Source organism: Vombatus ursinus, unplaced genomic scaffold (genome assembly GCF_900497805.2).
Source record: "Vombatus ursinus unplaced genomic scaffold, bare-nosed wombat genome assembly UNPS02014932.1, whole genome shotgun sequence".
NCBI lineage: Eukaryota > Metazoa > Chordata > Mammalia > Diprotodontia > Vombatidae > Vombatus > Vombatus ursinus.
The window spans coordinates 11,734,337-11,756,028 of NW_020954710.1; the positions used below are offsets into that span (position 1 = coordinate 11,734,337).

Below are 21,692 nucleotides of genomic sequence, written 5' to 3' on the forward strand. Positions count from 1 at the left end.
GGATCTCCTTCTGGTATGCTGAGGTGGGGCTTTTCGCTAGCTTGCTGGGATGCCTCCAATTCCGTACTGCTCCCCTTCCCCTAGGGCAAGAGGGGCCTTTCCCGTTAATCCCTCAAGCTACCTGGGCTACCAGACTACTGCACCCCATCTTTCTTCTGCTTCAGCTGTTCCAAGGTTTTCCTGCAGTGATATTTTCTGGCCTTTTAGAGGTTAATAAAGGATGGTAAAAGCGACTTACTTCTTACTCCGCCATCTTGGCTCCCGGAAGCGGAAGTCGAGATAATAATTGGAAAACACTGTTTGGACCTTAAAGTGCGCTATGAATGCTGGGTATTTATTAATTTCCATTTCTGAGAATGCTTTGTGAGCCTCAGCTGGTGATGTGGATGCTGACTTTTCATTCCTGTGTTTCAGCCTGTGTATTTCCACACATCTTTAAATCACTCGAATGTTGTTGTGGTGGTGGAAGTTGTTGCTGAAGGCAAGAGACGGGATGGGAGCCTGCAGATGGTGGCCTGTGGCTTTGGGATCCTGCGGCTCTTCAGTGCCAAACCAGAAGGTCCTGATTCTCCCACTCAGGACAGAAGGTAGCTATTTGTAGCTATGCATGCATTCCTCTGGTGCCGGTCCATTGCAGGGCTGGCCACTGCTTATTCTGGAGAGACCAAAGGCTTCTGAGCTCATGAGCACTGATGGTTGGGGGGCTGGGTGGTGTGATGAGACAGGGCCACTGTGCTATGCAGACCTGTGCAGGTCTGTGTAGACAAGCCTTACCCAGCGTAGACAGGTCCCACCCAGTGCAGACAGGCTGTTACCTGCCCAGGGCCACAAGTAGGATTTGTACCTGGGTTTTCTCGTGCCTCCAAGTTTGGCCCTCTGTCTATTGCCCATTAAGAAAGTACAATAAATGGGAAAGAGATATTATGTGCTCTTTGCTTGCTTGAATTCTGCTGACTGCAAGAGGAACAAATTGTTTGTTGTCTCTTGGTTGTTTTCTAGGCTGAGACTCTATCATGGCACCCCCAGAGCCCTCCTGCATCCGCATCTTGAGGATCCTATCGAACGTAAGGACCAAAGTGCTGGAATGATTTTAAAAGATCGTTGGCAGGAGGAAACCTGTGGGTCTTCCGTCAACCTCAGGGACTCACACAGGGCTTCCCTAGAACACTGTTCATGCTTAGGTCTTCTCGGAATCAGTCTCAACACAAGCTACCATCAACAGTGATTTTCACATTTGAAATGCCTTGAGCCAAAACTCCATGAGCTTGGGTTTGGGCTGAGTTGGAGCCCCTTTAACCCCTCCCCCCAGAAGAGGAAGGAGTTCTCCACAGGCCCCGTGAGGGGAGGGTCCCACTCAGGATTTTCTGTGGGAAGAGTTGATTTACCCCAGCCTCTGCCCTACATTCTTCTGTGTCTGCCTTCAGAGTAGATGGTCACTGTTTGTCATCTGCTCTGATGTCCGAGGGAGGCCTCTGGCCATAGAATGGAAAGTTCATTGACGGGGCAGTAAGACTCCTCCTTGTACCCACTGCTAGCAGCACCGATCCCAACAGGAGAGCGAGTGATTTGGTGTGGGACAAGTGTCTCACCCTGGGAGGGAATCTTGGAGCAGGCTCAGCGCAGCAGCCCACGGCACCTTCACACCCAAACTTTGTTTCTCAGCAGATCTTCTGTATTGTTTGTGAGACCCATCTGTGGGAGCTCAGTGTATAACTTTGGCAGGGCTGTGGTGATGAGAGAAATTTGGAAAGCTAGAGTGTTGTCTGCATACATTAAATATGGTCCAACAGTCAGGTAAAATGAGGGAGAGATTTGCTTGGACTAAATATCAGCTTTTAGATGATTTCCAAATTGAATTAAATTAGCAAATTGCCAACTTCTCTCCTAAAAGCCCCTTAAAATCAGGCATTTTGACAGCTCAGTGCTGCTGCTGGTGCATTTATTCAGCATGTAGGATCCTCAGGCATTATTCAGATTCATGTCAGGAAACAAATATGGAAAATAGAAAGGAAAAAATAATACTATTAATTATGTATCCTAAAGAAATGTCAAAGATGTGGGTGGTTTGGGGGGTAGTCCAAAGAAGGGCCAAGGGACTGGAGAGACACCTGGGATGCATGAGAATTTGTAGATAAGAAGTGTGAATGAACTTAAGGGCTGGACCATCTTGTACTTGCAGTTAGAATGTGAGCTCATTGAGAGAGACAGACTTCCTGTTCACATAGGAAGGGCTTAATGAATGCTTTTTCCTTTTCATTCCTTCATATGAAGGGTCTAGGCAGAATAGAGCCAAATCTCTGCTTGTCATTGAAGTTGGTCAATTGATCAGTGAGCATTGGTTAAGTACCTACTATATGCAGGACCTGGGGATACAGATACAAAAAAAAAATTTAAGGCAATTCCTTTCCTCAAGGAGTTTATAGTGTAAGTCATGCCTACTTTTTAAAAGGAGTGGGTGGTTTGGGGGGTAGTCCTGTAGGACTACCTACCCTGTAGGATAAAGGCGTCGTATTAGATTATTTCTTAGGTCCCTTCTGGTTCAAACATTCTCTGCTCTAAGGCCCCTCTCAGCTCTGACATTCTGTGTTCTAACGGCCCTGCCAGCTCTGACATGCCCTGTTCTAAGGGTCCTCCCAGTTCTGACATCCTGTGTTCTAAGGCCTCTCCCAGCTCTGCCATTCTGTGTTCTAAGGACCCTCCCAGCTCTGACATTCCCTGTTCTAAGGCCCCTCTCAGCTCTGCCATTCTGTGTTCGAAGGCACCTCCCAGCTCTGACATTCCCTAGTGGAGGTTGGATGGCCAGTCCTCTTCTTTGGGCATTGCACTTTAGGTTGGAGTAGGTGACCTGTGAGTTCTCTGCCAATGCTGAAATTCTGGAATAATGTTGTTTCTCTCTCTTCTAGAAAGTAAATATATGACCCTCATTGAGAACTGCCACATTCTGTATACCTTGAAGTTCCATCCTGTTCTTGAGGCTGCCTTCCACCTTCTTCCTGAGAACTTTTTGGTGTCTGGTTTGCAGAAAATCCCCGGCTTACTACCAGCCCATGGAGACACAAGTAAGGACTCATCGAATTATCTTGACTTTGGATGTTCGTGTCCTTTAATGACCAAGCCCACGTTGGACTGTCCTAAGAAGTGTGACAGCAGCAGGGCCTAGATCAAACACAAGCTTCTGGTCCTTAGATTAGATGTTGTTTGATGATGGTGGTGATGATTATTTTTGCTCCGATGGCCCAAACGATGCTTCTGCCATTGTCCTTGGAAAATGATGTGCTTAACCTTATGGCTCTTACCATGTTTATATTTCATGAATTGCACCCCGCCCCACCCTTCCTCATAAAGCCCCTGCTGGCCATGCACCATGGGGATCAGGCTGGTCTGGTCCTTAGACATGAGGCACAGTCCATTGCTGAGCCTATATGCAAAGCCTGTCCAACTTGAGAGAACGTGCTGGAGCTCATGCTCCCCTGGCATAACCTTCAATAACCCAGGGTCTTTTCTGTACCATAAGGACAAACTGAAATAGGTCTTTTGGAGAGATACTTAATTTCTCATTAAAAAGATGATGACTGTTTTCATATCTGGTCCTTGTTTCCCTTCTTTGGAGGAGAACTAGTCTCTGGGTGTAGTGGTACATGCCCATAAAGGGAAGCTGAGGCTGGTAGGTCACTTGAGTTTAGGAAGTCTAAGCTGCAATGGGCTAACCTGATTGGATGTCTAGACTAAGTGTAGCATTAATATGATGAGCCTGGGTAGCAGGGGAGTACCAGGATTCCTAAGGGAGGGGTGAACTGACCCAGGTTGGAAACAGAGCAGGTCAAAGGCCTATGGCCGTTGGAGTGGGACTGTGTGGTGTGACCCTGTCCTTAACAACCTGTGTAAGGTAGGAAGAATCAGACTTCGAAAAAAAGAGAAAGTAGAGAACCAGTACCTCTATTTGGGAAGTAGCACAAGGTGGGGCAATGGAAAGAAAGCTGAAGTTGGCTGAGTGAGACATGAGTTTAAATCCGCCCTGACTACTTGTGTGACTGTGGGAAGATCATTTCACCTTTTTTGGCTTCAGTTTCCTCATCAGCAAAAGGAGGCCATTGAACCAGATGGCCTCTGGGGTCCCTTGCACTTCTAGATTTATAAGAGAAAATGGAAGCTGATTTTAAGGCATTTTAAATATAATCTGTCACTAAATGGCGAGTGGTAGGAAAAAACTAGGCGTCTCTGAATTGTCTGCATGGCCTTGTCTGGTTGTCACTTTAGGAAGAATGACATTTTGGTAATCAGAGCTGTGGCTGTGGTTGGCTTCCCACTGAATAGCGAACAACCACGCCCTTTTCTCACGAATCCATTTGGCTTTGCCACGGAGTATTCTCCGGGGACCTCTAATTTCGTGGTGTTCTTGGGGTGGCCTACTTTCTGACCCTGAGTTAGGCTGCCCAAATGGCTCCATTTTGAAGACTCCAGGGAAAAATATTCGAAGCATCCTTGTTTTGAGGAGTAATGGGAATTTCTAAGCTTCATTCCTCTTGCTGAAAGACTGATTTATTAGGCATGTGCTTTGTGCCGAGTTGCTGTACTCGGTGCTGCAGATATAAAGACAAATGGGAAGACAGTCCCTGCCCTCAAGGAGCTTACATTCTATAGGGAAAGGCAATATGGCATCATAAGATCCGAGATCCAGGGCTGAAATGGACCTCAGATGCCACCTATTCCAATCCCCTTTTTTATAGACAAATCTACTAAAGCCCAGAGATGCAGAGTACACATATATAGATAGATACACAAGGTTTACTACATAGATAGAAAACTAAGATTTGGCTAAGTGGCTCAATGCATAGAGCACCAGTCCTCGAGTCAGGAAGACTCATCTTCAGGAGTTCAAATCCAGCCTCAGACACTTACAGCTGTGTGACCCTGGGCAAGTCACTTCACCCTGTTTGCCTCCGTTTCCTCATCTGTAAAGTGAGCTGGGGAAGGAAACGGCAAACCTCTCTAGTATCTCTGCTGAGAAAACCCCAAATGGGGTCACAGAGAGTCAGACACTACTGAAATGACTGAACATTAACAACACTAGCAGCTTGGCTACAACATAGGGAAAGACAGGTCTCTATGTGGTAAATTGAGGAGAGAGAAAGCGTTGGCCATTAAGGACAGAAGGATAGACTTCTTGTGAGAGGTGGCCCTTGGCCTCACAATTGAAGGATGCTGGGTTTCGTAAGAGGTGGAGGTGAAAAGAGAGCATTCTAAGCGTGGCAGGCAGACTGTGCAAAAGCATGGAGGTGAGAAAGAAGCAGAGTGCCTAATCTGGGGAAGAACAAGGAAGCAGGCTAATTTGGCTGAAACTTAGAACAGTGAAGGAGAGTGCTGTGTGATAGGTTTGGAAAGGTTGGCCATAGCCAGATTATGGAGGTCAGTTTAGTAATCGAGCAGAGGGAGCAGAAAAATCCCACTGAGCACATGTGATCAGCCATGGATGGCCAATCTTTGCGTACATCAGTTCAGAATGGAAGCAAGAGTTTGAAGACAACTGGAAAAATGGGCAGTTTATGGCTGATGAGATTATGGCTCTTGTCTGCAACTGAGGGGTTACAAGTGTGTTAATGGTTGAAGGCATTAACTGAGTGGAGATTTTGGTGGGGTTGGGTTTGGTTTTTGTTTGGAATGATAGGCTTTCTCAGGCGGGCCCATGACTGACTGATTTGGATGCTTTGCTAAAGTTTGATGAGAAGAGACAAATAATGACTCAGGTGGCAGCTGATTCTTCTATAAACAAGACCAATTTTATCTTCCATTTAACTCACTTCCCCAGACAGGAGCTCAAGACTCTGATTGTTTTTCTGCCACAAATAATGATACTTCACATGGTATAGGCAGTTTTCATTAGCTTGTATGTTCCCTGAATTCTTTTCTTTCTAAATTTAGCAGAAAGTAGAGGAGGAATTCATTATAGAGAATATATCTTTGAGTCATTAACCTGACAGTTGATAGAACCTGGGTTCTAATCCAGGCACTAAATATTAAATAGTTCAGTGACCTTGGCCATGACCTTCTTCTTGTCCTAGTTCTTCATCAGAAAAGTGAGGTTAATTTTGATAGGAAAGATGCATGAGAAATGCAACTGAGTCATTGCTTTTTTGGATAGGAACGCCAAGAAACCATTAGCATGATTGCTTTTAAGTCCTTCTACATTTTCTATTTCTTACCTGTTCAGGCAGAGTGGTTTTTGGTGCTTGCTACATGTCCTTCCCTCTGTGACATGGCAGTGGATGTTGATAGTGCTGGAGGAAAAAAGGGATAGCAAATACCCCAAATGTTGGACATCAGTGTGGTGGTGAAGAAAAAGCTTAAGTGCAACAGTGAATCCCCACATTTCTTTCTCTGCTTCTTCCATTATATTGGAAAGTTAAGATGCCTACATGTTATGGAAAGCATCCATTGGGGTGCGTGTCTTGGGGGCTTGATTTATAGAAAGACACACATGTTTTGGATCTCTGCCCTTAGCTCATTGTGTTCTAAGTTAATATTTTCAGAAGCCTTGTTCCATGTACATTTGCTCTCTGGTGACGTGGCCCATCAGTCACTGAGGCACTTAACTGAAGCCTACAAAATGTAAAGAAAGGAAACACAATTTATGTTGTTGTTTTTTAAAAACAAATGATCAGGGAAAATGAAGGATGAGCCTGGATGGCCTCTAGCCGTTAGAAGACAGCGCTGACTCTACAAAGGAAAAAGCGATGTAACCTCCTCTGAGAAATAAAGGATGGAAACCCATTTTTGCAGCCGCTCCCCTGCTGACCATTTGAGAAAAGATATGCTTCTGCTCAGCCTTTCACTTATGTGGAGTGGGACTTGTAGCCACATATAAAATACAACTCGCAGGCTTGTGGGTATTGGGTCTGCATCTGACAGTTGTTATTATCTCTATTATAAATTTTGTCTATGAACTTTTGGGCTCCTGTGGATTCCTTCTGAAATGAAAGAGAGCCTTATTGCTGTCCCTCATTTTATAGCACTGAAAAGCCTTCATTAGGTGAGCTGGTGCCTTGCATTCCTAGTATCTTTCATTTGTCTAATTTGGAGAGAGGAATTGTCTTTGTCTGTACTGGCTGCCATATCGAGGAGTAGCCAGTCATTCATTTGTAAAGGTTCCGGATGACAAGCGTGCTGAATTTTTCATCAGCTCCTAGCCTGACCATGACAGGAAATTGACGAAGTGCTCCATTTCAGTCACTTTGACCTTCTTTACTAGGAGCAAGATGGTGTCGGACTCTTAAACACTGGTCCATTCTTTACAGTTGCTGCTGTTTTCCCTTTCGTAAGCAAATACTCCTAATTTAGTCATCTAAATTTAGCCAGAAGTTTGTGTCAGATTGGAGTTCTCATATTAAATGATTCTTTTTCATTAAAAAAATAAAAAAACAAAAAAAAAACAACCCAACCTTGACCCAATAGCATCAAAAATAACTTTGCTGGAGTTCCTGAAAGTATTCCGCCAGCCTGGAAAGATTACGGCTCAGTTCAACTCCTTAGTAAACCCCTTGATTTGTCATTCATGGACCACCAATTTAACATATCCTTTCCTTATGGTTCTCTTCTTGACTCGGGAACTTCTTGGTCACATTTTATGAGACCACATTTGTTGTTGTCCAACAGACACCTTTGTGGATTCTGCTGCTGCCTCACATAACATTCAGCTTATTTTATTTTATGTGGTAATCTTGGGATAAATGAAACATTGAATGAAGTGAGACCAGAGAAATAGCCTGTCTTTTATGGAGAACACTTTGGACAGTCAGTTCTAGTATCCTCTATGTCCCCAGAACTCTCCTTTTTCTGGTGGTGCTATGCAGAGTTATGTTGTAAGTGGGAGAGATGTGGTCCATGACAGCTTATGATCCATTGAAGGAGACGGCATGGACACAAATATCTACATCTTAGTGGTCTGCATGTGAGAGACACTTACTAAAAGGTGACTGGCTGGGCCCCTGAAGTACAGGATGCATAACTTTGCCCCTAGGCTTTAAGAAATCGGGCAGGTGGGAAGATTGGAAGACTGAGTCAGTGAGACAATTATCAGGATGATGGGGGAGCCAGAAGGCTCCGTGGAACTGCCCAGTCTTTCTTTTATATTGGTGCTGAAAAGGGTGATGTTATTGAGATGCGTTTGATGGCTGTGGATGTCTCAGAGTGATTCAGAGAAACTTGTGCCTGAGGATGTTAACTAAAATGGTCTTTTTAGAACAGTCACAGATTTATATACACCTATTTAGAGACTGAGGGAAAATAAACCTTTGGCTTCCTTCTGATGCTATATCTTTGGATTGTTTTGTCACCAAAAAAAACATCTTGCTTCACTGTGTTACCTTTAATCACAGTCCATTAATGTTATGCATTTAAAAAGTCAAGAGCTTCCTTCTCCTGATACATAATTCAAAGAGAGAGGCCTGGCAGATTCGAAGTCTAAATGTAAAACAGACTTCAAGTTGACTGGCCGGTGGAAGTTTGGGCAGCTCGCTGACCTCTGTGGCCTGTGAGAGAAAGTCTGGACCCTTCTGCCTGACATTCATGTCTTTCTGGCAAATAGGATTAGCAGCTAGGATTGAGGCAGTGCATAGAGTGCTGGACGTGAAATCAGGAAGACCTGAGTTCAAATCTGGCTTCAGATGCTGGCTGTGTGACCCTGGGCAAGTCACTTAGCCCTATTTACCTCAGTTTCCTCATCTGTAAAATGATCTGGAGAAGGAAATGGCAAACCACTCCAGTATCTCTGCCAAGAAAACCTCGAATGGGATCACAGAGAGTCGGACACAACTAAACAATAACAACAAAAAGCAAATAGGATCACCCTGCCTTTGCAAGCTTATTCCTTGCTCCCCAGCACAAGCCCTGCCCAGCAGCCTGGCTGCTGCCTCCCTGTCAGGTTCACCCTGCTTTGTCCTAACTCCAGACCTTAGCTCCTCTTCTTCCCTCCCCCCATTGAAATCCTACCCATCCTACAAGGTGAGCCAGTTTACCTCTCCACCTTCCACAAGATCTTCTCCTACTACAGCTGGCATTGTTCTAGGCAGCTGGTGGTGCAGTAGATAGTACTAGGCCTGGAGTCAGGAAGACCCGAGTTCAAATGCAGCCTCAGATACTTACTGCTGCCTGCCTCAGTCTCCTTAGCTGTAAAATGGGGGTAATATAATAGCATGTACTTCCCAGAGTTGTTGTGAGGATTGATTTATTAAAAAAAAATGCTTAGCACAGTACCTGGCACATAGTAGACATAGCTAAGGCCTAGAGTTAGGAAGAAGCAGGGTGAGTCTGACAGGGAGGCAGCTGTGACTTGCAAATGAATTGGATTGAAGTGAGGAAGGGCTGTGCAAAGTCACCAGCCTCACTTTCATCTCTGGAGCCATCTGGGTCTGGTGGCAAGAGGCACTCCACTAAAACCCCTAGATCTCTTTTAGATAAACTTCTGTCTCCCTGAGCTGCCCCCAGATTGTCCCTATCAAGCCTATTTTGTGAACCCAAGGGTAAGACTTTCTGTTTATCTTTTCCTCTTCTGTGATTCAGTGATGTGTTTTACCTGTTGACGTCTTTTGGGATCATGACGCTGCATCTAGCATGCTAGTGATCCCTCCTAGCTTTGTATCTTCTGCAAATTTTTACAAGGAAACCACCACAGAATTTAGAAGGAGTTTGAGGGTATGATTTGATGGCTCAGACCTCTTTAAGAAGTTGGAGCCAATGCTAGTTGTTTTTCTTTTACTAAATTTTCTTCTAGCAAACTTGGGATTGACCTTAGGAGAGATCCTAAAACTTGTTTTGTTGAAAAAGTACTTTATGTCGGCTTGTTTTTTTGGTAATTTGCATCTCTTTCATAAAGTTGGTATGAAGGATGTGTGGCTTTGTGATATCCTGAGCTCTGTGTCATGGCTGACTTTCTGCAAAACTAATTATAGAATGAAAGACCATAGTAGTCTTCTCCCAAATGATTTCTTCCCCCTCTAGAAAATTATCTTTTTTCTTCACTGGGGCTCTCTGTCCTTTGTCCTGTTAGTTTCATTCAAAACATTGTTCATTGCCTCTGGGTCACTAACACGATGGATCTTAGATCCCTGGTTGTCAACTTGCCCACGTCTTGATCTTCCTAACACTGCATTGTTGATGAAGTGTGAAGAGAGGTGAGCATGCTCTTAAGGACATGTTTGGGTGGGAGAGTTTATTTCACAGCACAGATGTTCTGCATCAGCAGAAGACGATGGTCAGCTTGCTGCAGACGTCACATAAAATCACACTCCTCCTTAGCATTTGACTTTGTCATGGAATTAAGCAAATATTCTTGTGCCTTCAAGATCCTAATGAAAATGAAAGTCCTCCATACGTGCCTGCATCCTGGATTAACTTTCTCATGAAATCTTTCTTTATAGTTGCCTCTCGTTCTTTGGTGATGCCCTGGCCCACCGACTGAATCAGTAAGGTCATATCTGCATGCAGTAGGGATGGTAAGAGTGCTATCAGTCTCTGACTCTGCTCGGGTGACTGCAGTTCATCCATTTTTGGTCCTCCAGGCCTTCCTTTCTGTTTGCTTTGGGATCACCACCATTTGATCTTTCCTACATTGGGGTCAGCTCAGTGCATTTGGAGCGTGGATGCAACTGCACTCACCCATTGTGTACTTAGAATGTTAGGAGGAAGAGCTGGAGTTCTCCTTCCCATCCTTATCATCACTGAAATTTTTGATTAAGAAACTGTGTGGAGCTTTAGGAACAATTAGGTGGCACGATTGCCTGGCTTCTGCAGGAGATCCGGCTGATTCCTGTTGGAATTGCCACGGGAGACGGTGTTCTTCCCCATATATCTTGTCGAGCTTTGCTACCTCCATGCCCACTGGCCCTGAATTTGTTGGAGTACAATGTTTATTAGCTTTGTAGCCTCCAGCAAAACCACTCTGGCTTGGATGTGGCCTGGAACCAGTATATAACTTGGGTATGAACCCGTGGGAATTTTTTTTAACTATTTACATGATGCTGTGACCTGCCTCTCCCCCAAAGCTCCTGGCTTGATTTAGGAAAGGGTTTACATGTTCCTTCCTTCATTTTCCTCAGCTCTGACAAATCAGCCAGTGTACTTTATGCTTTGGAATAGACTTTATCATCACACCATCACAGGCCTACCTAATGTGTAACATTTCAGTTGTCAAAACAAACTCAGAGAGGATGGGGGAAGAGGAGAGGTGGGACCTGTCCCAGAATGATTGGGATTGTTAGTCCTTTTCCTTCCCATTATATAATTTTCAAGCTTCTTCCAGTGGGTTTAGTTGAGGGAACGTGTAGTCGAAAAGGAAGTATATATAATGGATCAGTGCATAGGAGACTAGACACAGAGTCAGAACAAGCTGGGTTCAAATCCTGCCTGGCAGTTATTAGCTGTGTATTTATGAGCTGGTCAGTTGACTTCCCTGAGCTCCAATTACCTTACCTGTACTATAGAGATGACAATACATGTAGTACCTGCCTCATAGGTGTCCATTGAGAGGATATCTATAAAATACCTGCAAATGTTCAAGTGCTAGGTAAATGTTGTTAGTTAGGGAAACAGTCAGGGATAATGGGCAGAGAGTCAAGCTGAAAGTCAAGGAGCTGGGGTTCAAATCCCACATTCCTCATTCTCCTCCTCTGAAACATATAGATTGTGTGTCCCTAGGGAGTCACTGAGGCCTGGGAAATAATAACAACAATAATAACAATATATATTTATTATATAATATATTGTTAATTTATAGTATAATTAATTTGTATTATAATTATCCATATGGGATATATTATAATAATATTGTATAAATATATTAACATAATTATGCAAAACCATATCAGCCTTACTGCCTTCTCACTTTTCCAAGTGTTCCTTACTTCTTTGTAATAAGATCTTTACCTCAGAGCCTCTAGATTTCCTTCAGAAGTGCTTTCTTGTAGCACTCTTCACCACAACTGTGTTTCTGGCTTGTTAGTTTAATGTGTGCATGAGTAAGCATGTGTGTGCTATGTGGGTTTCCAAATAGTCCAAGGTAAAGTCAGTAAAATGAGTGATGGTGCCATTGACTGGTTCTTCTTGCTGGAGAGGATTGTAAGTGATAAAGGAGAACTAAGCTGAAGGGTAACAGATGTTGTTTTGTGTTTTGTAATCCATGTTCTTTGAATTACTGAATTGTAAAATTTGTTCCTGGAGGAGACTTGGATTGTGACTGAAGCCTGTGCTTGTTTCATCGGTTAGGAGTTCAGTCTGGAAGGAGGGTGAGCCATGATGTGGGCTCTGGTGTGGGGTACTTGGTCTGTTGCTTTCTTTCTGAGTGTCCAGAACCATATCCCCAGTTCTCTGGGGTGTCTGAGACTGCAGGAAGAAAGCAGCTTTTTGACTCTTCCTCAGTTTTGGATGTGATGATCCATCTGCAAACCCCATTCTCTCCCTGTTCAGATGATGCACTGCGGAAGCCTCGCCTCCAGAAGTCTGTCACATGGTATTTGGACAATCTGCTCTTCAACCTGTATCCATCGCTTGAGAAGTTTGAGGAGGAACTTCTGGAGCTCCTCAGTCATGACCGCTTGAGGGAGGTATGATGTCACCTTGGGCTCTGCTTTTATAGACAGAGTCCTGAGGGCTGGAGGAGCTCCCCCATCCTCTTAGAGGGAGAGTCCCTGGAGTCCTGCTGGGAGAAGTGGGCTAATGTTGCTGAAGATGGGGGAGAAGGCCACTGATGAAGTAGTTTGGGCCTTTCATGTAATGGAAATAAAACACTTTGGTTCCAGGCCTGATTCAGTATTTAAAGGAGTTAGTTATTAAAGAGCTCACAGCTCAGCTCTTCCCTTTGAAATATAGCAACATCACAGGCCCAAACCAGAAGCCCCCAAGAGCTTCCAGTCCATTGGTTCTCCATTTATGACAGTAATGTAGGATGGATGCTATTCTCCTAGGAATAGATCCTTCATTGTGCTCTGACTGGCCCTAATTTTAATAGTTATTTTTATGTGACTTGAGCAGTTTTCATTTTAAAAAGGAAATTAAATTGCTGAATGAATGGAGGGGAAGCCTTAGAGCGGCACTGTATTTGCAAGGGTCATTTTAAGACTATTTGGCTTAGTTTAAGAGGATAACCAGGAATCTAACTCCTACCCCCCCCCCCCCCCCCATGCAGCTGATTCTTTCAAAGGGGCTCATGTTATCACTTAGGCCTTTTCTGTCTATGAAAGTGCTTCTCTTTAGGTAGGAAGCTCAAAAAAGTGACAGAATGCCATTTAAAACCAGCAGCTGAGAGAGCCTCCCTCTTTCTTTCATTTGCCACATAGCATTCCAAGAATTGTTTTTTTTTTTTAAATCCAGTGATGCCCTTGCTGGGTTAGAAAGGAGCTTTAGGCTCCTTATTCTCCTAGAATTACCTTTGTGCTCATTCAAGCTTCTCTTCACATCTTCCCCAGTGGGAAATTTGCTTAAGGCATGCCTTGTCCTCCTGCCATGCTGAGAAAAAACAAAGAGCAGAGAATCTTTTCCCTTTTGTGATTAAGATTTCCTGTTTCTTTTGTGCTGATAGGATTTTGTATAAACACCCATATGTATATGCGTAGTAGAGGATGCAGCATGAGGCCTGCCTTGACTTACCCTGTTGTGGCCAGTTAGTTTGTGCTTTGGGAGAGGCTGGCTTTGTGGGACATAAATACCTCCTCAGGGATAGATTGGAGACCCACCTGACCAAGGAACTTGGGGCTCCTTATTAGTATAATATAGACATTTGAAATAATAGGAAGTCTCCTCTAAGTTTGTTTAGTACTTTACAGATTTCAGGGAGCTGTTGCTTGCATCATCTCCGGGAAACACTGATTGCCATACTCTGCACTGGGCTGAGCAGAGAGACTAGCCAAGGCCAAAGCTTTGGCATTGCTAATGAATATTTGCATAGGGATATCTTGGCTCCTAGACTAGCCCAGTGCCATTTGGATACTTACTACAATTTGACTCACTAGTGAATTGGGGTTAATTGGCACAAATCATCCCCACTTAGGAGGTGGTGAATTGGAGAGCTCTTCTTATGCTTGCTGAGGAGTACTGTGTGTGTGGGTGTGTCATAGACAGCCAGGGATGGGCAACTGAAGGACAAAACCATCACGTGTGTCATTGAAGGCAGCCAGAGCCAATCTGGCTTCTGTGTTCCTGGTGAAATTCATGATGTCAGGGCAACCCTGCAGCTCCACCAGCTCAGAGGGGAATTTTGTTTTCCTGCAAGAAATTTTCCAATTCGAAGTTGGTCCCTGCTTTTGGACCATGTCTTACTCTTGCCGGTTCATCTAGGCACCAATTATTTGTATAAACAAGCCTTGTAACTTTCCTTTCACCGAAGTGGCCTCTTTTCTGCTGTTGATTGTATTTATTTATTTTGTAAGCTTTTAAAACAGATCTTTCTGTGTTAGATTGAGAAAAACTTTTTATTTTACCAGGCTGCCTTATGTACCAAAGGCAAGCCTGTTCCTCCTGAGATCACCATAATGGCCTTTGGGACTCTGGCGCCCTCTTGAAAGTTTGAATTGAAATTAACCCTCATGAATAGGCTCCCTTTGGAGTGCTGACCAGATTTTGTCAGTTTCTGTAAATCTTTTCTAATTTCTTAAGATCTCCCTTCAGAAAACAAATCCAGGCCTTCAAGGTGTCGTATTTTATTACAGTGGTACTACTGAGTTCTAAATCTCTTTTTTATTGACAGAACATCGGTAAAAGGTTAACTACTGGGAATATTTTGTATTTAGAAAAATCTTTGACTTAAGATAAATGTCAGATGATTGTTAATGTCAGAGGAAGAATTGCGCATTGCAGGATTTTCTTCCTACTCGTTAAATAGAATCTCTTTACAATACATATATTTTAAAAACACATGCAAAAAACCCTTTTCAGAATGCAAATAAATCTAAAGGTGCCACGTATAAGCATCTAGACAATTTCTTATCTTATTAATTGTGGAGAAAAGATCAATCAGTAAGTATTTATTAAGTATCTACTAGGTACTTAGCATTGTGCTGAGTCAGAAAGGGACTAGGCAGAACATTTTTAATGGGATAACTTGCCATTTGAACCAAGAGAGAAATAAATTCATAGACTAGTAGGGAATTTCACAGTCTTTGGCTTAGGCCCTTGAAATATAATATCTTTTTTTTTTTTTTTTTTTTGGTTAGGCAATGGGGTTAAATGACTTGCTCAGGGTCACACAGCTAGTAAGTGTTATGTGTCTCAGGCCAGATTTGAACTCAGGTCCTCCTGAATCCAGGGCTGGTGCTCTATCCACTGTGCCACCTACCTGCCCCAGAATATAATATCTAAGCAATATTCATTGCCTTCTGGCCACTCTCTTTCATGGCCATTGACGGCACACTGTGCTTTCTTAGCTCCTGGGGACAACATTGTTCCCATGAAAAAGATCTCTGAATGTCATGTGGAGGGGCATGGTAGTCCATGCAAGTTAGGAGATCCTTGTTCTAGGCTTGTGTTTTAGGCAATGGTGAGCTGTTGTAAGCTTCACCAGGAATGGTTCCATCTTCAGACACGTTGAAACTGTCACTGACCACTAACCATAGGTGCCTGATCTATTCAGTCAAAACAATGAGCATTTTTTTACGTGGGGGGTCCTATGAGGAGCATGAGTGAATGGATGGATGGATGGAAGGATGAATGGAAGGAAGAGCATTTATTAAGTACTTACTATGTGTAGAGCTCTGTACTAAAAAGCCCTGGAGATACAAAGAAAAAAAATGCAAGACAGGCAGCCTCAGTTCTCCAGGAGCTCACTTTCTAATAGGGGAGACAGTTTCTGCTGCAAGTCAGGTGAATGGAAAGGTTCTGTGGTCCTGGAAGTACAGGGATAAAGCAGATAGAAGTAGGTCTTTTATGTCATTTCTGCTGATAATCATATCCATTCCTCAGGTTGAACCTTTTGACTTTGGTGGCAAGCGTTTTCTTTTCTAGGATTTCAGTAGATGTGGGTGCTGAGGAGGCTGGGGGACCAGCATTTGCAGAAAATCACCAGCTGCTGTCTCCACAGGGCTTGCTCTTGGGATGATGGCTGTGGGGGCTGGGCTGGAGGCAGGAACAGTGGTCTGGGAGGCACTGCCAATGCCAGGGCTCTTGGGTTTGCCTGTCCAATGGGGAAAGTTGATGAGCAGATGAGGATGGTGAAGGTAAGGAAAGTGGGCTCCTTCTTCACAGTGATTGATGGCTCCCCTCATCGATGGTTACAGAACCCAGACTGAAAGCAAGACTGGTGGTCTGGGGGCCACTGCCATTCTCAAAGATCTTGGCTTCAGCACCCTGGACTGGCTTCAGCAGGGTCTGAGGCAAGATGGTAGTCAGTGTGGTGGTAGTAGTGTGTCTTGCCTGACACATTTTCTCTTTTCCTTAGAGTGTCTTGCTGCTTTAGCTGGGCCACCCTGCTTACAAAATTGGTGGTGATTGGCTGGCAGTTGGTAGGAAAGTAGACATAAAAGATATATGAAGTCTGAACTCTACCCACAAAGGACTTAAGATTTCTTTTGAGATGGAGTGGTGGTGGTGGGGGGGACATTTGCATTGAAAAGGAGAACAAACACTATGAGGCTGTAGGTAAAAGTGCTTCTCTCTCCATCTTCCTACCTTTCCTTTTCCTCCCCTCCCAGCCATCCTGTCCCCTCATGCCAAACTTCTTTTCCTAATGCACTGCTCTGATGACATCACTCTCCTGCTTAGAAATGCTCAGTGAATCCCTACTATTTTGTGACAAAAAGTCCAAACCTTTTAGGCTCACTTTAGAAGGCCAGTCTCCTTCTAATCCCCCTTTTGGGCCTGATCCCCCACAGTCACTCCCAGAGTGCATCCCATCCACACACTCGCTATTCTGCAAATGTAGATTTTGCTTGCTCAGTTTTGTGGTTTGCTCCCTTTACCTTAAGTGCCACTTTTTTTTTTTTCTGTTAGCATCCTGGATATCTGCTGTTGTTGGGTTTTCTAAGCCCTTTTCAAGGGCCAGCTCAAGTCCTCCCTGCTTCTGGAGACCTTTCTGTAGTCCCCTATCCTGAAAGAATCCCTTCTTCCTTTGAATCCTCAAAGCACCTTTGATCTTCCTATTTACCTGTAATTTACTAATGTATGTAATTGTATTGCTAAATTGTAAACTCCTTGAAGGCAGGTTCTATGTCTTACTTATTTCCCTAGGGTTTATATGTATGTGTGTGAATATATGTGTACAAATATGTGTACATGTGTGTATGGATATATGTGTTCTATATATATATACACATACATTCATACATACATACATACATATACATACACACAGTATTGGTTCTGGTGATATATATGTGATCAGTGTTATTATTAATTTATATTTTACATATATGATACATGTAATATAATAACGTGTTGTATATATAATGTACTACATTATAATTGGGGCAGCTAGGTGACACAAGCCTGAAGTCAGGAAGACTCATCTTCATGAATTCAAATATGACCTCAGACACTTGCTAGCTGTGTGACCCTGGGCAAGTCACTTAATCCTGTTTGCCTTGGTTTCCTCATCTGTAAAATGAGCTGGAGAAGAAAATGGTAAACCAGTCCGGTATCTTTTCCAAGAAAACCCCAAAAGGGGTCACAAAAAGTCAGACCCAACTGAAGATGACTGAACAACAAAATGTTATAATTAACATATTAATAATATGCTATTTATATATGTTCTATATGTATATTACACGTATATATATATATCACCTGAACTAATAATAGCTAACATTTCTATAGCACTTTTAAGGTTTGTACAGCACTTTTCAATTATTTCATTTGATTCTCAAACAACCCTATGAGGCAGGTGCTATTATTATCTCCATTTTACAGATAAAGAAACTGACACTGAAAAAGGTAATGTGTCTTATCCAGAATCACATAGCAATAAAAGTCTGAGGTAGGATTCAAACTCAGGTCTTTAGAACTCAACGTCTAGCACTCTGTCTACTCTGCCATCTAGCTGCCATATTAAGGGCAGCTGGGTGCCACAGTGGAGAGAGCGGCAAGTCAGGAGTCAGGAAGACCTGAGTTCAACTCCGGCCTTAGATACTTACTAGCTTTTTAACTCTGAGCAAGTCATTTAACTTCTGTTTGCCTCAGTTTCCTCAACTGTAAAATGGGGATAAATAACAATTCCTACCTCTTAGAGTTGTTATAATGATCAAATGAGATAATATCTTTAAAGCACTGAGCTCAGTGCCTGGAACATAGTAGATGCTATATAAATGCTAGCTATTATTACTGTTATTTTTCTTAGATGCTTAATAAATGGTTGTTGAATGAATGTATGTCATTCTATACATGTCTTGTTGCACCCACCAGTTTTTAAGCTCTTTAAGAGCTAAAACCTTATTTATCTTGAGTCTTGTTCATCTTTTTATCACAGTTGGTGCCTTGTATATTGGCAGGCAGCATCTGTTAAATAGGATTGAGTGGCCCAAGTGTGGTACAGTTAGTCATTTAACAAGCCCGTATGTTGCATGTGCTGGGCATGGGGGATGTGAGGACCAAATTGGAGCAGACCCTGCCCTCAGGGAGCTTCCATTTGCAGTGAGTGGACCAGGAGCTCAGAGGAAGCAAAGCCTTTCTCTAGCAGGGGTGATCTGGGAAGGATTCTTGGATGGGGAGCAGCTTCTTGAGCTGGGCCATGATGGACCAATGGGATTTGGCAGTGAGAGGAGCGGCAGAGGTCACTTTTGCAGGGATGATGGTGTAGGAAACTCTGATGTGCATTTGGAGTACAGAGTTTGTAATAGGAGGGAGCAGGAAATGAGGCTAGAATGTGGCTTGGAATTAGATTCTGAAGGGATGGCCTTTAATCTCTGGTTTCAAAGCTTGGATTTGTCCTATGGGCAGTGGGGAAATGCCAAAGGGTTTTGAAGAGGACAGATGTGACCCAAAGAGGTTCTTTGGGCAGATTGATCAGGAAGAGAATGCAATATGGATTGGAGGGTTGGAGACGAGTAAGGAAGATGCTTTAGTTTTTCTATTAGGTGCTCAGTAATCAGTGGGCAAGCATTTATTAAGCACTTACTGTATGCCAGGTAGTCTGCTAAAGACTGAGGGAAAAAGTAAAGTTCCCCAAAAACCAAACAAACCCTCAAACAGCCTTTTCCCTCAAGGACCTCAGGTTTTGGTGTTAAAGAAACTGGGTTCCAGTCCCCTGCTCTTCCACTTATTCCTTTGGGGACCTTGGGCAGGCCTCTTCTCTGCTTGGGCCTCAGTTTTCTCACTGTAAAATTAGGCCCCCTTTCCAGCTCTAAATTCTTGATGCCGAGAACCTGGTGGCAGTTGAAATTGAAGCAAAGGATGTATGTGAAAGGTATTCCAATGGAAAAATCCATCACACTGATCCCCTGTGTGGGGTCAGGGGGAGGGAGAAGCCAGAGAGGGCTTCTCATTGCCAATGGGGAACAATTTTCAAATTCTGATTATGTATCGCCATCAGGGCTATATTATCTAGCCATCGGTGTCCTCTTCTTACAGTGTGTGGTGTTAGCACATCAGCAATGACATTTGAAAAATTGCTAATTAGAGGTAGATTCGTTTTGTTCACACTTTTTTTGGAAAATGTGTTTTGCCTAATACAGTCTCATCACTGACATGTAAACTCAAATTGAAGACTAGGATTCACATGGAAACATAAATTCCCTTTGTGGACTTTTGCTCCATTTCCTTCCTACATGATTTGGATTTCCCAAGGGTAAAAGTGTTTTAGGAATTTAGGAGTTTTGTGCATTTCCAGAAAACTTTTTATTTTTAATTTTTATTGTCTATATTTTTGTTACTCTTCAGCAGGCAGACACACAATTATCCTCTGTAGTTTTGTTTTCATTATCCCAAGACTAATAGGTTGATTTTAGGTTAGTTCGACTTGATTAATGGACAAAGGAGAAAACTTGAAATTTCAAGGATCATTTTGCAATGATCAAATAATTTAATAAACAATAATAACCTGGAGGAATATCCCTGTTCATTTGTCAAATTGCCTGTATATTTTTTGTTAAGATGAAATACTTTAATATCCCGTGATCACTTTGGGGCAGATTCCATTTTTATTAGTTTATGACTTATGGCTTAAATATTCTTTTCCTCCCCTCACACCCCAAATACCCTGTCTCTGAGTACAGCAGGAATCACAAAGCACAGAGTGTATCAGCTTTGGAAGTGCCTTCTCCATCTTTGTTAATAACACTCATCATCGTCTTAATAATAACTAACATTTATGTGGTGCTTGCTATGTGCCAGGCTCTGTGCTAAGAGATTTACAATTATTATGTCATCTGATCCTTACAACAACCCTGGGAGGTGGGTGCCGTTATTATCCCCATTTTACAGGTGAGTAACTGTGTTGTGGTGGTGGTGGTGGTTATTGTTGTTGCTGAGTTGTTTCAGTCCGGTCCGACTCTTCATGACCCCATTTGGGGTTTTCTTGGCAGAGATACTGGAGCGGTTTGCCCTTTCCTTCTCCAGCTCATTTTACAGATGAGGAAACTGAGGCACGTAGGGTTAAGTGACTTGCCCAGGGTCACACAGCTAGTGTCTATGAACTCAGGAAGATGAGTCTTCTTCCCTCCAGGCCTGGCATTCTATGCACTATGGCGCCACTTAGCTGGCCCAAGGAAACAGAGGCCCAGGAAAATTAAGTGACTTGTCCAAGGTCACACAGGTGGCAAGCTGCATAGGTCGTCCGACCCCAGAGCCAGCGCTTTTCCCAATAAATGCTTGCTGATTCATTGCCTCTTTTGTGTGGAAGACTCAGCGTAAGCTTTTCCTGTACTTGAGAGTTGTCTGTTCGGTTTTGAAAATCTAGAATGAGAGTTTGTTTAGCCAGGTATTTCAGAGACCAGCAAAGTAGTGAGAGCAGCTAGGCAGTGCAATGGATAGAGCACCGGGCCTGGAGTCAGGAAGACCTGAGTTCATATTCAGCCAAAAACATTTACTGGTTGTGTGGCCCTGGACAAGTCACTTAACCTTGTTTGCCTTAGTTTCCTCATCTGTAAAATGGAGACGGAAATGGAAAACCACTCCAGTGTCTTTGCCAAGAAAATCCCAAATGGGGCCATGGAGAGTTGGATATGACTGAAACAACTCAACAATAACAACAATAATAACAACGACAACAAAGAGGTGACATCATCCTTTAGCTCGTGCTGGAGAACTCACAGCCCTGGGCATAGGCCGAAGCAAGGCAGCTGTGGTCAGGCCATTCGGCCTCTGTTTTCCTCAGGACCATTTTAAGAGTGAAGTGTCACAGAGGAGTCCTTGCCCTTTTGGTTGGGCATTTTTGGCTCAGATCTCAGTTTCCTACATCCCTCTCTCCTGTGGAGGCTTTCCTCGGGAGCTCCCTTGTTTCTTTTGTTCAGCCAAATGGGCTATTTTTCTTTTGCAGGAGAGCGGCACCTTGGAGGGGAAGGCGGCGACGATTCAGGAACGGCGGCTACATGTGGGGGTGCACAATGGCCTGCTTTTTGTTCAGAAGCCTCAAGTGGTGGTGCTGATGCCCGAGAGTGAGGTGGCCCTGGGGCGCTCTGGAACTCTCAACAGGAAGCCTTCCTTCTCTGCCAACATCAGGTAGTGAGTGAGCCTAGGGCTGAGATTTAGCCTGGGCTGGTTGGCACTGGTGAGGATTGGGGGGG

At 43.6% G+C, this 21,692-nt stretch overlaps 1 protein-coding gene across 2 annotated transcripts in view; it reads left to right on the top strand.

Annotated features, from left to right (window-relative positions):
- Positions 1-21,692, top strand: part of NPHP4 (nephrocystin 4) — a 165,941-nt gene that overhangs the window by 37,561 nt on the left and 106,688 nt on the right. For both annotated transcript variants that reach the window (XM_027844037.1, XM_027844038.1), the window contains exons 6-10: positions 415-587; positions 1,000-1,064; positions 2,904-3,059; positions 12,457-12,593; positions 21,446-21,627. In XM_027844037.1, coding sequence (XP_027699838.1) covers positions 415-587; positions 1,000-1,064; positions 2,904-3,059; positions 12,457-12,593; positions 21,446-21,627 — 713 coding nt within the window. The remainder of the gene's footprint in view (positions 1-414; positions 588-999; positions 1,065-2,903; positions 3,060-12,456; positions 12,594-21,445; positions 21,628-21,692) is intronic.